The sequence below is a fragment of the Cotesia glomerata genome, linkage group LG8 (genome assembly GCF_020080835.1).
Source record: "Cotesia glomerata isolate CgM1 linkage group LG8, MPM_Cglom_v2.3, whole genome shotgun sequence".
Classification (NCBI taxonomy): domain Eukaryota; kingdom Metazoa; phylum Arthropoda; class Insecta; order Hymenoptera; family Braconidae; genus Cotesia; species Cotesia glomerata.
Window position 1 is genome coordinate 14,342,704 of NC_058165.1, and position 18,793 is coordinate 14,361,496.

General features: G+C 32.9%; 1 protein-coding gene across 1 annotated transcript; it reads left to right on the forward strand.

The window, feature by feature from the left end:
- The first annotated feature begins 15,799 nt into the window (after positions 1 to 15,799).
- Positions 15,800 to 18,183, forward strand: LOC123270731 (ATP-dependent DNA helicase pfh1-like). The gene is made up of 2 exons (XM_044736884.1): positions 15,800 to 16,439; positions 16,506 to 18,183. The coding sequence occupies exons 1-2, from the start codon at positions 16,270 to 16,272 to the stop codon at positions 17,272 to 17,274; spliced, it is 939 nt and encodes a 312-aa protein (XP_044592819.1). The 5' UTR covers positions 15,800 to 16,269; the 3' UTR covers positions 17,275 to 18,183.
- The last annotated feature ends 610 nt before the right edge of the window (positions 18,184 to 18,793 follow it).

Consider the following 18,793-nt stretch of genomic DNA (forward strand, 5'->3'; position numbering starts at 1 on the left):
ATTGTACGGTAATGTACTGTAATTGTACGGTAACGTATCGCTAAAATAAGGTATATTTGACGGTAGGGTACCATTGGAATACGGTAGTGCAGAAAGTTCAGAAGTATGTATTCAACCGTATTTTCACCGTACCCTACCGCAATTTTACCGTTCTATACCGTAATTTTACCGTTCTATACCGTATTTTCACCGATATTAACTGTACGTTACGGTGTTTTATGGTTTCTACCGTACAAGTAGAATGCTACTGTAATCTACGGTAGCCATACAGTATATCGACCGTATTTTTACCGTATAATACCGTAACTCTACGGTATTTCAGATCCGCCAGGGTAGTAGATTATAAATTATTGTATGTAACAATATAATCTTTACTACATCCTTAAAAACTATATTTTCTCGGATCAATCAACACTAACAATAATTCATCCTGAAGATCTGGTCCTAATTAACAGTTTCATGTAGCCTTTTCACCGTTCAAAGACATTGATAAATAAAAGTTTTATATTAAATATTTATTTGAGTCTATTATAAAACTGAATTGTGTATTTAATCGCTTGCATATGAATTAAGTCTTCTTTAACTGATAATTAAAAGAATTATGTGTACAAGAATGATTCCTGAAGTATCGATATGATAATATTAAGAGGATAATTTATTTTAGATCTATTACTATATATATCACGCGAATTAACAAATTGCGGACGTTGGGAGATCATAAAATACTTTAATTTGTAATTTCAAATGACTCAGACAGATTTATTTTGTGTCAATGTTATAATGAGATGGCAGAAATAATGAATGAAATTTCACATTTATTTATGGTATAATTTAACATTTATTTATGGTATAATTTTCGTTTAATATCATTAAGCTAGTCTTCAATATTTAGAAAAATTTTCTTTTACATTTAATAGATAATTAAATTGGATGATGTTATTTCATTAACAAATTTTCAAGCTATTCAAGATGAAATAATTTCTTTCAAGATATTATTTATTGAAAAATCGAAATTTTATATTTTGGGTTATTAAAATTGAGATAATTAATCGAAAAATTCACTAATTAAAAAAATTAGTGTCTCCTGTAACTGATATATATATATATATATATATATATATATATATATATATTGTGATGCCTTTCCGGCACTGGCGTCGACAGGACCGGATCAGGTCAACAAAAATTACTTGGCCTACCTGGTTCGTAGATTTGGTTGGGCGCCAGGAACTCAATGTTCCACGGGTCGATATCGCTGTTGATCTTCGTTGGGCGGCGGGTCGGTGGTGAAGAGATTCAAAATCGAATAACGGCAATCGAGGGACAAAGAAATCGAAATTGGACGATGGGATCGGTTAATCAGAGCAACAACAATTAAAAAAAAAATAATTGAGGCGTGCGATTCTAATCCAGCAACGGTTTATTCAACAACACATATATTCTGTCGGCAATGTCGCATTAATAAAAAAAATTATTTTAACGCAAAAATAGTTCTAACGCAAAACTAGTGCTAACGCAATGATTCAACATTTCAAAATAAAACAAATTACAAAAAAAAGTATTCGAGTAACCAAAAAAAAAAATTACAAAGTCTTTTCTTTCAAAAAAAAATATTAATTAATTCAACTCGCCAAATTTATTCAAAAATTTTCAAAACAAATGATTGATTCAACTCGCCAAATTTATTCAAAAATTTTCAAAACAAATCATTAATTCAACTCGCCAAATTTATTCAAAAATTTTTAAAACAAATAATTAATTCAACTCGCAAATTTATTCAAAAATTAAAAGGAAATAATTATTTCAATCGCAAAATTTTATCAAAAATTTAAATCGCAAAATTTTATCAAAAATTTAAATCGCCAAATTTAATAACAAAATCTCAATCGCAAAACTTTATCAAAAATCGCAACCGCAAAATTTATTTAAGAAGTTTTTTTTTTTTTCTTAAAAAAAAAATAATAATTTCAGTCGGAAAATTTTTAATATACAAATTTCTAGAGAATATAATAAATTCAATCGCAAAAACCTAACAAAGATCTCAAAATTATCCAAAAATAATTCAAATCGCCAAATTGTTCAACAATGACAAGAAAAAAAAATCAAATTATGCGAAGTATTCAAATTAGTCAACTTATTTTCCAAAGCAATTTACTAAGCCGCTTTGTCGGGTATTTGAAGCTCGAGGTAGGTAAACAGTACTTATAATCCCGACCAAAAATTCCACACACACAAACACGCGACTCAACGGTACCGTGCCGCAGAGTGTCGTCACTAAGCTTCAAAAATACCGCACGGAATTTATTTAATTCCGTGCAACTCGAATTATAAACAAATTATTTTAACACGACGAAATTCGCGGTGATGACACCCTGGGGCTAATAAAGACAGCGACCAGACTTACCCTGCAGCTACCGTAGACGTCTCGGGCGATGCTGGCTAAGTAGGCGAAGTTGGCGGCAAAACTGACGGAAGAGCGTCGATGTCTCGGCGATGGCGTGTCCGGGGTCGTAGTGTCCAAAACAACTCGGCGAAATATTGCACAATAATGTACACAATTGTACTCACGTCAGCGTGTTCAGATGGTGCCTCGCATACTTGTTGTTGATCGCTCTCCGTCGTCATTGATCCATTCAAATTTTCTCGTCGTTCCATCCTCGCGGCCAGATATCGCGTTGATCGTCGATGGCTCGTAGAAATTCGCGGGTCGTCTGATCGCTATAGTCTAGTCTCACTCACTCATGCATTCTACAATAGTTCTCACACATTCTTGCATTCTTTTTAAATTCGGCGCGTTTCTATTATTAATATTACCTCGCGCTTGTCATTCTGATCGGGAGGCTGCTTGGGGCGACACAGGCGCGTCGAATCTCTGCATTTCCTCAGCTTAGCCAACTTAATCATTTTAACCTAGTAATTTCAAATTAAAGAAAATTTTCCCATGTCACAATATATATATATATATAGATATATATATATATATATATATATTATAACGGGTATTTTCGTACTCGTGCGTTAGCGAGAACGAAGCCCGAAATAAATAATCTGGCCTACCTGCTTTACCTGTTGTTGGGCGCCAGGAGCCTTGCTCCAATCACGTCGATGTCCGGCTACTCCGGTTCGGGACTCCTTTCGTCGGGTGGCGGGCCTCAAGGGTACGACTTAATTATAGAGGAACGAGGAAAGTATTCGGGCTATTCGCATTAATTCGCAATTAATTAAAAAAAAATAAATTATCAATTTATTGACAATAAATTCAAATAGTTGTTCAAAATTAACAAAATACAAGAATTAAACGCGAGAAAAAAAAATAATAATAATCGTCGACGATCTCGTCGATACGCCGTCGATACGCAGTTTTCGCCGAAAAGCAAACTTCAACGGTTTCAAAAACAAAATACTCCGGCAAATTTCACTCAACAATCTCAAAAAATAATTTTGTCGTCGCTCACTCAGTTAATTTAGTCAGTTAACGACAGCAACAAAATAAAGCTCCCCGCAATTCACTCAATTGCAATTGATTAACTAAATAACCAAAAAAATTGAATCTTCGCTTAATTTAATTGAAATCCCTTAATTAAATAATACTAATAATAATAATAAAATAACGTCCTTGAAATTCAATTAATAACAATTAATTGAAATAGTTAAATATAAATCGTCGCTCAAGTCAGTTGTTATTAACTAACCCAAAAAAAAATTACTTGTTCATAAATTGTCGCTCAATTCAGTTACGTTCAGTAAATTAACACAAAAAGATTTATAAAATTCACTCGATTCAAATTTATAGCAGTCAAATAACTAATTCATCATAATTAATTTTAAATTTTACTTTCTAAAATTTCGCCGAATTTTTGGTACTAATAATAATAAACAAAAATTCATTCACCGCAGTTAAATAATAGTTAAATTAATTATTCAGCACGAATCCGAAGCTCGATCAATGGATAATCGACCTCGTCGATTATCCCGGGAGTAAACGTCGAAATTACAAAAAAAATGATGATAACAGTATTAATTGTAACTTTCATACATCAGTACACAAAAAAAAAATAACAACAATGGCGGTACCGAAATACCTCGTGGGATTACTCGGTTACTGGCTGAGTCAACACAACCTTGAAATTCCTCATCGACAAATTTAATGAAAAAAAAAAAAAAAAAATATTACTTGATGAATATCAATCCCACGAGCTATTTATTTACGAAACCCGTGGCACTCACCCTGGTCGAAGACGTCGCTTAATCCCGTCCGTCGATTGGCCACACCAGGTCGTACTCGGCTTCCACGTCGAACTATATCGGACAATGAACCTCCTCGGCGAGGATACGTGGTGATTGTGTTCGTCACTTGCACACGTCAACCAGCGATCACCCAACAAAAAAACGTCGTAATAGATCGCTTCTATTAAATAAATAATTGGCGACAGCCAATTATCGTCGTAATGCCGTAATAAATTTTTGGCAAACAAATTCGCAGCTAAACACAATAATCAATACATGCAGCACACCACGTCGTGGCTAATTAACTGAAATCATCAGATTTCAAACGCGAGAAATTTCACGATAGTCTTTCTAATAAATCTCAAAATCAGACAATATTAAAAAAAATAACCAACAAAAATCCTCCGAATCGAAATTACATCCGCACGTGGCAAGTGGAAAACGTGGAAGAAGGAAAAATTAGCACATGTCGCATTCCTCGTCTCTTCCCCCTTTCTGGGTCCGTCGTTAGCTTTGAACTCCAGAGATGGCGCCGCAAGTCCAATTTACCAATATCGACGTTTATTGAGTGATATATTGGCTGGAACAGTTGCTCGTTCCCGAGATAGACATCCGCCCGTCGTTGATAATCTTGCAGATGATCCACGTCGTTGATCCTCGTTGGTCTCTCTTCGCGGGTTAGTGGCCGGTAGTACCATTCTCAATAATACAATACTTAACTAACTTATTCGCTAAATTAAATTCCTATTCGCAATAAATTTTGTTTCGAACGCAATCGAGCTTCGGTCAAATTTTTTCCCACGCGAGGGCGACTCGGTCGCGGCGAATTCAATCAACGGACATTAAATAAATTTAAGAGCCCAATTTAAATTTTCTTTTAAAATTTAAATTCAAAATAAAATTATCATAAAAAGAAAATAAATAATAAACAAACGTCTTAACAGGTGGCGCTAAAAGCGGCCTGTTACAATATATATATATATATATATATATATATATATATATATATATATATATATATATATATATACTAGCTGACCCGGCAAACGTTGTTTTGCTATATAAATAATTTCCTAGTAATTTCTAGTGTAGACAAAAAATAGCTTACTTATTGTAAGTATGTGTGTATGTTAGAATGTGTATATTGTATGTATGTAAGAATGTGGTATATGCGTGAAATAAGCATGGAGCACTGTGAAAGATGAGGGAATATAAAAATAACAAAAGGCAAACATTATTCTTAAGTTATTATAATTTATTCCTTAAAATTATATATCATTAATTAAACAATAACGACAGTAACGCTCTTAAACAATATCAATCTCTTAATGCTATAGCGTGAACAATATTTTTTGTTAGTCCATCTTTAGCTAACACAAACAAACTGGATGGTTTACCCACTCGAGAGCATGCCACGTATAATTGTCCGTGTGAAAAACATGGCGTTCTCAAATCTAATCCACAAACAGACATCGTTTGACCTTGGGATTTGTTGATAGTCATTGCAAATGCCAATCTAATTGGAAACTGAATACGTTTGAATTGAATTGGCACATCTGTAGGTATAATAGGAATCCGTGATATGAGTATATTTTCACCTCTGAACTTGCCATTTAAAATCCTGGCTTCGATCACGTTTTTCATTAATTTTTGCTCGATGTACCTGTTGTCGTTGTTGGTCATTTGTTCTTCGTCTATTGACTGTGAAACGGCGTGATTGTCGTTGTTCTAATCTTCTGACTTCATTGCGTCCAGCTCGTGTATCTTCTGGCTCTTCTTGATGCAATTGCGCCATTCTGACACGTGCATCAGTATTTTGTTGCTGGATTTGTTCTTCTGTTCTTTCGGATCTGCTATTTCGCAAGTTTCAAGCTTTACTTGTACTGCGGCTCAAATCAGCCCCTTTGCATTTTCTTGGCATTGCTCACTGTACAAAACATACATCAATAGAATTAATGAAATTATTTAATGATGAAAAATGTTAAAAGTATAATTAGGGCCAGGATTTTTGCCGCAGTTTTGAAATGATTAGTTTTAATTTATGAAATTATAACAAAAATATAAGTTTTATGGAAAAATTTTTCAAACAAAAGTAAAAAATTAAATTTTATGAAAACATTGTCTCTTATAATTTTTTCATACAACTAATATTTCCATTGACATTTCAAAATAAAGATTCATAATGATTGAATTTTTGAAAACTATGAAAATCTTAATTGTTCAATTACATTTTTTTAATAAAATTAAATTAAAATTACATTTTTATAAGATCAACAACATTTTCGATATAAATAAAAAAAAGTATACTTACAACACAAAATCCGTTGTTATTGGAAGCTCGTGTCACGTGTTGAGTACTTTTGAGGTTATAAAATCACTTGATTAACTAATCGTGCAAAATACACTCAAAATTCATAATTTAATTATTATTGATAAAATAGGAATGATTAAAAGTTAATATGAGAGTTACACTGAGATAGCAAAATAATAATTGTCAAAGAAAGGAGACCGGCTTCGTTCTCATCCCTATTCCGTGCTGTTTACTGGGTCAGAAGTGACACCTGTAGACATCTGGCGGGGATAACTAATTAAATGACGATTGATCAGTTTTCAACCGGAGAGGAAAAATGATTAAATTACTAAAATGACTATTAAAAAATAAGGGTTGATCGTAGAAGGGTGAAAATTGAGGATTGTATGTATTTTTGTATGTTGTATCATAAAAAAATAGAAATTAAAAATTTTGTCTAAAAAATAAAAAAAAAATTTAGGGGTGGACTACCCCTAACATTTAGGGGGATGAAAAATAGATGTTGGCCGATTCTCATAGATACCGGATAAGCACAAAAAATTTCATCAAAATCGGTCAAGCCGTTACGGAGGAGTATGGCAACGAAAACTCTGACACGAGAATTTTATATATTAGATATATAAATTTGTAATTTTATTTAATAACTAATGAAATGAAATCTACTTTCATTTCGGCTGCCGAATGGCCCTTTTTTTTCAAGCTGCTGTCTTCACTTGATTGCGAAAAACAAAAAACAATTTATTTATCACGACCAATCAGAAAGCTTAGCTATGCCCATCTTCTGTCTCTCTCTTTTAAAAAAACTAAATTCTCGGCCCTAATAATTACGTATTAAATTGAAATTTTAGGTTTCAAAATAAAGAATATGGGCTAACAATTACCTTTTTATTTCACTCGATATATATATTTGAACAATATAATTTCGCTTAATTACACTAATAATAAATTGACTGGTCGATTGTAACTGATTAAAATATTATTTAAGCAATTTTTCTTTAGATTAGAGTAAGGTAACTTGTGGAAATTTCCTTTTTCTTTCCTATCGAATATTATTACTGAGTAAAGGAGTAAGCAATAGAATGTGCAATCGTTGATGATTTTTTATAACCTCGGTTGTTCTGTTTCTGTCCCTTTTCTCCCGATAAGGTGATTTCTTTCCCTCCTGAAATTAGATGGTTTTGTATCTATTTATTATTTGTCTTCTTTTTCGTTTATTTTATTTAGTTATTGATTGGAATATCGAAATATTTTTATTTTTATGAATAGATGATCCGAATATAGAAATATTGCGGACCTTTGGTGACCCTATAGTTTTTCTTATAAAAATATAGCTATTAGTGGATAAACCTTTTTATCTACTGACCTGGTTGGATATAGATTTAATATTTTTCTGTTGCGTCTCGAATTTTTATAATTAACGCGGCGTAAACGAAATTTCTGGATTTAAATAATTTTCAATGATCAAAGAAAAAATGAACAAATAAAATCCGCAATATAATTACTGATAATGTATAGGTAACTGTATTAATTTAAAAACATTTCAGAACAAATAATTTTTGTTAAGGGAAATAATAAAAATTATAAAAAAAAATAATAGGAAAAGATAAATTGAAAATCGAAATTAAATAACCGCATCGAATTTCAGAATAAATAATTTTGTCAAGAAAAATAACGGAAATAAATAATAAAAAAATTAGAAAAACGGTTGACCCTGAAGGCCATCCCTGCAACTTCCCGCTAATTCCATACTTAGGCGCTTAAAATTGCACCAATGACGTTTTTGAGCTCTTCGAGCTTAAAAATACAATTTATGGGTTATTTTGAGCTCTCCAAGCTCAAAGAGATTGCTTTCCTATGCTTTTGAGCTCTTCGAGCTCATAAGTCTGATAGAGATTTGAAAAGACACTATTTTTTGAATTTTTAAACCGCAATAACTTTTGAATGAATGAACCGATTTTCACGCGGTTGGCAGCATTCAAGGCAGTTTTTTAAGCCTCACAAAGCATTTTAAATTTTGAAATGATCACGCTAGAAATTTTGGAGTTATTCCGAAAAAACACTTTTTTTGGTTTTCTTTCGTTCACGATATCTCTCGAACGAATCAACCGATTTTGACCGGACTAGTGGCGATCGACGTGGTTTTTTGAGGTTAAGAGCTGATTAGTTTTTGGAATTGAACCATCAAGGTGTTTGAAAGTTATGCCAAAAAAACCACATTTGAAAAAAAATTTTTTTTTCAGTTTTCTGAAGATTTCTCAAAATCTATTGATCTGAATCGTTCCAAATAGTTTTAAAAATCTAAGTTTGGTCAAGCCCTTTCGAATGGCACCAACCGCGATAAAATTGGTCAAGCTGTTCAAAAGTTATAAGCGGTTCACATACTTTCACACACACACACACACACACACACACATACAGACACCGTGACAACCTCGCGGGTATAGCCAAGGAAGCTTCCTGTGACCTTCAAACGTCGAGATCTGATGAAAACTCGATTTTTGCAAAACGGGGTGAAAACAATAACTTCCCGATTTTTGAAAATCTTCGATTTTCTTAGCGGGAAGTTAAAAAATAATATAAATCGGTAATCGAATTTTAGATATTGCATGAATTGTGCCGAATTTCAGAACGAATAATTTTGTCACGAAAAATGAGAAATAAAAAATATTATAAAACCGAATTTTAATTTTTAACTAGACGTCGAATGAACTGTGTCGAATTTAAAATTCTTACTACATAAAATAATTTTATTGAACAACGAACTGAAGAAAAGAAACCGAGATTTAAATATAATGTTGAACAAATCGTATTGAAATTATGACATTTACTAGATAAAATAATTTTATTAAACAAAGAACTAAATAGAAGAAACCGAGATTTAAATATAACGTTGAACAAACCGTATTTAAATTATAACATTTACTGAATTACGAGCAAGCCCTCCCGGATTAAAAATTTTGACCGCGCCCATGTCCGAGATGCCCCTCCAGGATTACTGATTGCAGTACGGTCGAACGAAACCTCCCGATTTAAAAATTGTTACTGCGCTGTCTATTGTCCGCGATTGGAGCTTTTATATATTTCTAAATAAGTCAGTTGTGTCCATAAATTATCTCTTTATTATCGTAGAGAAAATAGGTTTGGTTTAAGGGTTTCCATTAACTGTTAACTTAATTAATTTTAACCATTGTGTGCAGGATGTTTAAAAATGGATTTTGACAAAATCCTGTATTTTAGGGTTAATTAGGTTGCTCAGGATTAATTAATAAAGGTGTATTGGATCGACTGTGCATGCGTAGAACGGAAATTACTAGGTGGATTTTAGGTAGGTTCTAGGACGAATTTTCCTTTTTTCTTTGGTGATATTTAACCACAATAAGTTGGAGTATCTTTTGGAAAATTTTCAGGTTATTCGGACAGGTAGTTCAGCCAAAACGAGAAAAACGATGACAGCTGTCAGATTAATTTATGACTGCTCGCGCGGGGTCCCCGAAGAGTCCATAGTGCTCTCTCCACGGTCGGTTAGAAGTCGGATGGTACGTGCAATGTTACAGATACCCGTACTACATATGTCTTAGAATTACTAACATTTGTCATATTGTAATATAATTATCGATACTTATGCTGCGTTCGTTACTTATTTACCAACATGTGGGTAATCATATCTTAGGAGGTAACTATATTCTCAACTCTAAATAGGATCGTTCTCTCCAAATCTGTAATAAGGTAATTCATATTTATATATAAATAAATATATAAATATATAATTAATACATCTCAATAAATACATAAATAAATATATAAATATACAAACACATAAATAAATATTCACAATAAATATATAAATATATACCTAGTATATTTCAATATATTGGGATTTATTCAAATATGACTGTGCATTTGGTTATCTTTGTTAAGTTATTGAAATTTTAATTTAATGTAATTTGATATTATTAGATACCTTGGTTCATGGCATTTGGTTCGTCGGCCTTAAATTCTTTTGCGCACCCGGGCATTAAGTTTCTCAAATGGGTTGCATTGATAACACTTTTAGCGGCATAAAGGTGTGATATATTTCGTCGAGAGAGGGAGAACGGTTAAGATCGGAGGAGGGAGAGTGGGAGACTTCGAGCGCAGCATTAGATACTTCTTTCAAGAGTGAGAGTAGGGGTAAAGCGAGAGTAGGGTAAAGCGAGAGTAGGGAGTAAGCGAGTGTAAGAGATATATTAGTGTATACTGATTTTCAATACTTTGATTATCTTAAATATATCAAATTCATAACACATCTTCCTTTTAAGTAAAGGTAAAAGTGAAGAGAAAAAAAAAGGTCTATTCACGAGTGACACGGGGCCGTAACATATAAAAATTAAAATCATAATTAAATTAAAATTGTTCAAAACTATGATAAATAAGTTTTCCAAATTCCAGAAAATAATTATTGAGAAAATTATAACAAAATTTTGACCTTGAAAAATTTAGCCAAGCTACTATTCCTACCTCAAATCCACTCTGTAATTCAAGATGGACGCTAAGCCGAATTTATTCAAGTAGATTAAATTCAAAATTTAATCAATCTAAAATTTCTTTAGTTTCAAGAAAGCTTCTGTGATAAATTAATAACAATAACACGGCGTAAGAAGAGACTTCTTCAAGTACTCGAAAATTCAAGGACCGTGACGAGAGCGATTTGCAAATTTCCAGCTCTCTCCACTCCAAACCAAGCAGTCTCATTGGCTGACTCCTTACACTGCTCCTACCAAGGCAAAAAACTTCTAGAAGCTCAGAAAAACAGTATATAAGGTGCGTTGCAACCAGCTACTGATTTTAACGTTCCAAGCATTAGTTCTTTTCAGAACTAGCTTTAACAGCCTTTCTCAAGGTTTTAAAAAACTTTTAAGTAACAGCTCAGCTAGTTAAATAAGCTAATTAAAGAGCTAATTAAAAAGCCTTTTTCAAGGTCAGTATACCAGTTCTTTTTAGAACTAACTTGACCAGCCTTTTTTAAGGCTTAAGAAAACTTTTCAAGGACAAGCTCTGAGCAGATCTACTGCACAGGCCTTTTTAAGGCCAGAGGCCATTCTTGAACGCAGAAGATCATCAAACAGTCTCCTTAAGACCAAAAGCAATTTTCAACGCAAAAGACTGTCAAGCACTATATTCAAGCTCAGAAGCCATTCTCAACGTTCAAAGTCATCTCCTCAAGCTCAGACTCCACTCTCATAAAAGTGCCTCACGTCGTTCTTTTCAAGATCAGACGCAACTATTATCGCAGAAATTCAACCAGCAAATCATCTCAAGTACAGACGCTATCCTAAACGTCATTTAGTCGTCTCAAGTGTATCTCATCGGCTTTTTCCAAAGCCAAAGAATCAATTGCCTTTTTCAAGGCCACAAAATATATTCAAACCATATAAGGACCCACTTACAATTTGAAAAAAGGTCCCAGTATGATATTTTTCGAAATCTTACTAAACAAAAAGTCTTGGGGATAATCGACGTAATAAATCGGTTTTTTTAATTTTTTTGAAAAGTTTTACTTTTATTATAGTACACTTTTTCATTTTAATTTATAATTGAATCGAAGACTTTAATTTCATTTTAATTTTATTAGATAATTAGTGATTCTATTAATGAAAGCAGTCCAAGATTTTAGTTATCTCAATTTTCTTCGAAACTCTTATGGATTTTACTTTGAAGATAATTATAAGCTCCATATGAATATTTTGATATACATATTTATGATAATATTTTTATTTATAAATATAATGCAAGATCTACTTCACTTATATAAAATGGATAGTAATGATTTGACTAATAAAACTAATAAAATAGAATCATCTCAGTGAATATCAGTACAGGATACATAGAACGATGATATGTGAGATTTTTGTAGCGATTTGTAAATAATTAATGTTTACAAATTTTTAAGAAACAGAATCAATTTTTCTACTTTTCTGAAATTTCATAATATTTTCAGTCTGTAAGGTGAAAAATGGAAATATTTCTTTATATACTATTGATATATTGTAAGCAATTAATTAAAAGATCTTTTCGAGATGTAAAGAATTCTAATAATCTCATTGATATCACGGTAAAAAATAATCGTGTATGATCATGCGAGAGCAAGAATGATCATGCCTAATGGACAAAATAATTCTTAAAAAATTTTAATTGAAACAAACTTTTTTTTTTATTGCCCTCATTAATTCAATTTATTAATTAATGAGTTTTGACCGATAGTTTTTATGCTAAACATTACTATTCGAGATTTCGTTCGACGAGGCTTAAACGCTGTATCCGAATACGGATGCCGAAATTTACTGGGAGAAACAGAAACGGAAAAAAAACTTCGAGGGACTGCTGAACACAATAAACCAGCTGTTCAGGTTAAAAAATCAAGGTCTTAAAAACTTCTCGAGTAACGCTTATATTCCCCAGCTAGACATTATGCAAGCTGAACGTCACCGTTGTCTAAAACCCCGGCATTATATCGATGACTCTACAGTCAAAATCATGACGTTAAGAAAAAATTAGCAAAATTAATTAAGGGCTTAAGGCCGCGAAAATGTCAAAAAGTAATTCAAATAAATAAATTTTTTATCTCAGGAATGTGGACAAGATAGGATCATAATAACAAATTACATTATTATTTCTGCGACGTTTCGGTCATTTATTTGACCTTCCTCAGGCATTTGAAAATTTCACATGTTAATAACCAACAACATAACATAACAATTGTTACAAATACATTGTTAGAATTCGTATTATGGTAAATATTGTATTTGTAACAATTGTTATGTTATGTTGTTGGTTATTAACATGTGAAATTTTCAAATGCCTGAGGAAGGTCAAATAAATGACCGAAATGTCGCAGAAATAATAATGTAATTTGTTATTATGATCTTATCTTGTCCACATTCCTGAGATAAAAAATTTATTTATGATAACTATGGACGATAATATTAACTTTAGTAATTCGAATAAATCAATGCAAGGTCTCAGAACGTATGAAATTTTCAAAAATTAGATTCATAGAATTACTTGAATTGGTTGAACTAGAATAAATTATGCAAACTGTTTAATTAATTGCTTGAGACTGTTTGGTGAACAGGCCCACTCGTTAATGGCTCGGCACTAATGGGCTTCGAGAATACATGAGCCGCACCTGACCACTGCTCGTTCCCGCTAGATCGCGGCCAATCAGAAAATTCAACGTTTAAATTTTCTGAGCCTTGCGCGAACCAAGTTAGTCTGACGTCACAAGGATGCCAATTGTAACAAATTATCCTACTGGCTATCAGTGGTGACACCGATAAGACGAATTTTCTGATTGGCTGCTTTGCTACACGGGCATGCGTAGTCAGTTTCTTTGAAAAAATACAGAAAAAGACGACGCTTTATTATTATTATTTTTATAACGCTTTCTGTTCTGTACGCATCACCATTCCGCTATGGTGTTTTTTGTTTGTGCAAAAAGTCAACTTTTGTTGATCAAGTATCTAGTTAAATCAAATTTAATTGTGTTTAATTTGTTTGATTTCGATTTAGATTAATTATTGTGCTTATTCGCTAAATTCACCGCTTTTTTAAGTTCCGGTTTTCCGACTTTGTGGCAACCGCTTCTGTTGAGCACCACCGCTTTGCTACGCATAATTCAATTTTTAATTAACAATCCGCTATTTTATTAGTTTCAAAACTAAATGAAACTATTTCATGAACTATTTCATTAGTTCAAAAATTAAGTGTATATAGTGTTAATTAATTCGAAGTTTTATTTTTTAATTATATTTCGCTATATTTAATTGAGACATCTAGACCAAACCTGATCCTTGGATTCAAGCTTATTATAAGACTTTTCGGAGACCAAGTTAAAAATAAAGACAACAAACTCAAAATAATCAACCATTTTGTCCAGCACAAACACTCACAACGAAAGGATCCCAGGTATCCGCCTCCTAATCCAGTCATTTTAGGCCAAATTAGGTGTAGATCTCGGAAAATCGACATAACCAGTAAATTACCACGTAAAAACTTGTATTTTGGTATCCTAAAACTGTTCTCAAAATTCACATATAATTTTGGATGGTCGTAAGTTTTAAAGTCAGGGGTCAAAGGTCACAAAAAACGATTTTTTTACATTTTTTGTAAATATCTCATTTTCTATGGGTTTTACGCTATTTATATTTTTTTCAATATTGTAGAGAATTAAATTCTCTACAACTTTTCTACTTAACTTTTTTTATACTTTGAACTGTTTTCGATTTAGAGGGCGTAGAGCGCGTGATCGAAGAATTATCTGAGGTCAACTGGTAGTCTCGGTCAAAACTCGTAATATTAAGGTTATAGTTTATTGCTAAATATATAATTATCATGTTTATTAACTTTTAGTTTAAATTCAATCTTTTTTTCTAATAATTCTAAAATTTATCAATTCAATAACACTCATAATCTCTTTCGGTAATTGAAAAATTAGTAAGGGACATGTTTTAATTACATTTTTAATATAATCTTATTTACAGTAATAGAATTTGAATAAGAAACTTGTCCGGTTCAGAGATTATTTAAGAGTGGAATGCAAACCTTATTAGCAGTTTAAAATGTTCCAAAATCTGTAGATAGTATCGATCATCTCCGTTATGCACTATACGTCAAGTTAACAAAATCGAATAAACTTGTGCAGTTATCAAATATTCCACCAACGAGTGGAGCAGCTCACCAACATTTCAATCGCGTTTATTATCAGATTTCAACTTGGCTAGGGCATGATTTAGAACCCCAAGGATGGGGTTGGACTATGCGTAACGGATTTCTGGAACCTATCATGACTATTTTACCACCTGCTCCAGATGAATTACTTAACACAATCTTTTGTAACTACTAAAGTGGCTATGGCTCAAGATGTAGATGCAGGGGAGCGGGGTTAAAGGTTTAATAAGAAAAAACTACTCATTATTTTTCAACGGGACCAACGGCAATCGAAAGAGCTCTAAGAAATAAGAAATACGTGTTTTTCATTAATTATGGAAAATTAAAATTCAAGATTTAAATCATCTTTTATTGATAATTACTTTATCACACTTATCAGCAGTAATAATTTTTAACTTTCCGCTAAGAAAATCAATGATTTTCAAAAAATCGAGAAGTTATTGGTTTTACCCCGTTTTGTAAAAATCGAGGTTTCAACAGATCTCGACGTTTTGAAGCCCTAAGAAGCTTTCCTGACTATTTTTATGATGACGTCCGTACGTCTGTATGCATGTGTTTTTTTTTTTTTTGAAGTGAAACTTCTTTAGAATCGTTGTGATTTCAAACCGGATGCAACGAAAAAACGACAGGTAAGAGACACAAATACAAAAATGTGTAGGATGAAGCCAGGGGAAAGAATGAGACAGAAATATACATACAATTTGTATATTATCGGTCTCTCCTCTTTGTGCCATACTTCGTAGCGTCCCCACTCCCGTCTTCTAAGCATAGTCGCCTGTAATTTGTGAGCCAGAGCGAGAGAGCAGATGTCAGTGTGTATGTATATTGCACACTGTTTAATACGTGCTTGTATTTGAGCATTTAACGTGTGTAGTGCATGTGAAAACTACGTGAGCTTACTGTACACTGTACACACTGCACTGAAGATAAGTCTTTCAAAGTTGCTTCCTTTATCAATTGAAGTAGCCCAACAATATAGATCACTTTTTAAATATGTTCGTGTATTGATTATCGATGAAATTAGTATGATTGGAGCCGAGTTGTTGTCCCAAATAGATTCAAGGTTAAAGCAAATCACCGGTAATTTTGAAGTCCATTTTGGTGGATTAGATATAATTTTGATTGGTGATCTACGTCAACTACCGCCAGTTCGTGCTACCCCAATTTACAAACAAATAAAACGACAAATAGCAGGTTCAACACTATGGCGAGGGTTGAAATTTTTCGAACTAAACGAAGTTATGCGACAAGCTAATCAAAGTTTTGCAACAATATTAACAAAAATTGGTAATGGACAGTTGTTAGATCAGGAAGAGCTAGATTTAATTGAGTCACGGATTTACTCTGAAGAAGAAGCTGAGAGACTTTGTCCAGACGGTATACGATTGTTTTTTAATAATCATTCAGTTGCTGAATACAACAATAAAATTTTGAATTCTATAGAAGAAAAAGTGAATTCAGAGGCAACTGATATATATATTGGATGTAGAAATGTTGAACAGCAAACTTCTATGCGTCAAAAATTACATAAAATGTCAACTATTGATACAGGAGGTTTGCCATATCAAATTACATTGGTTTTGAACAAACCATACATGATAACAACTAACATCGATGTATCAGATGGATTAGCAAATGGTGCGACGGGAAAATTAATTTTCATTGAATATAATGACAAAGGAGAGATAGGTCGTTTATGGCTAGAATTTCCAGAATCTCCAAAAATCGGAGAAAAATTGAGAAGAAAGGCAGCGGCATCAATTCAAAAAAATAATCTTCATCCACTGGCAGTACCAATAGATCGCAGAACATCATCTATACCACTAGTACCTAATAAAACCGTTATTGTAAAACGTAATCATTTCCCATTAGTCTCTGCATGTGCAATGACGATTCACAAGTCCCAGGGAGCTACTTTTGGTGAGATTGTATATGAATATGATAAATCACACGTTCAACAACTCCTGTACGTCGCATTATCACGAGTTACATCAATAAACGGCTTATATCTCGTTTCAAAAAAAAAATGATAAAAAATTTTACCATGGCCGAAGAGCGTCAGTATCTACAATTGATCTACAACATGAATTTCGAAGGCTGAACTTGAATCGACTTGAGACAATTACAAATGTTTTATATGATTTCTTAAATAAAAGAAAAGGGATGTCACTGTTTACCTTTAACTGTCAAAGCTTACGAGCTCATGTACAAGATCTGCAACATGACAATATAGTGTCATCGTCAAATTTTTAATTCTTTCGGAGACATGGATGAATAATGAAGATATTGTAGACATTCCAAATTTTAATATTGTTGTTAATTACAAAAGACCACGTACGAGGGCAGGCGGAGTAGCAATTTATCACAACGTAAATGATGGAGCCCGTGTTGTTACGCCACAAATGGATCTCAATGCACAACAGCTAGAATCATTGTCTGTTCAGCTTTCGAAAGTTGGAGAAATATGTGCCTGTGAGAGCAGAAATGACCAAGGAGATTTAATTTTGATCGTAGCAATTTACATCTTTCCCAACCAATCAATAAAATCAGTTATTGAATTTATACATGAAAATTTGATCAAATATACCCCAGAGGTATCGCGAATTCTCAAAAAGAATTATGATAAAATTCCGATGATTTTAAGTGGGGATTTTAACATAAATTTTGCATCAGATACAGCGCTTCCTTTGATTGAGTTTCTCGATACAACATTTTATTTAAAAATGTGTAACAATCGCACTCAATCAACTACAAGATCAAAAACGGTAATAGATGCAGTGTTCCAAAGATATATCAACCAAATTGAAACTAAAATATTTGTATCGTATTTTAGTTATCATAAGCCTCTTGTATCATTTGTTGAAACTGAAAATATGGAACTTGAGTAATAGATTATGTAACATATGTTAAATAAAATATAAAATATCTTTTAAAATTAATCAAAATACTTTCATTTTTGAACAATTAAACTTTGTAATTATCCTACCCTTGTTATAAATATTCATCTCATTCTTTTGTCGATTCACTGAAGTTTCACTTCTATCGTGTGTGAATCGCACACACACCTTTTTTTTTTTTTTTTTAAAGGGGGGGGGAATCCTTTTTCCGATTCTAGGCATAGCTGTTTACGGATTCTAGGCATAGCTGTTTGGCCTGGATATATGGCGACTCGACGAAGTGTCATACTAAAACTCGACGCTAGCGCCCCTACCCTGTAACAGGGTAATTTACCCTGTATCGGTAAAACCGATCACGCATGATAATTATTCGACGCAGCACTGGCGTGTCTCGGTCTTCGGGACCCATTAGCGTTAAGTGGGGGTAAGTCTGAGGTTACTTGGCTAGTCACTCAGCGGCAGTGAGGCAGAAGTAGTGCAGTGCTCAGTTCAACAACATCAGCAGCCAAAAAGTCCAAGAAGGAAGCCAGTTTTGAACAAAGAGTTTCCTCAGCACAAATTTAACCAGGTATTGAGACTTTCACATTTTTGATGAGCCAAGGGGGTCGTATACCCGGCTCATTAATTTAACTACTTCTCATTATTAATTAAA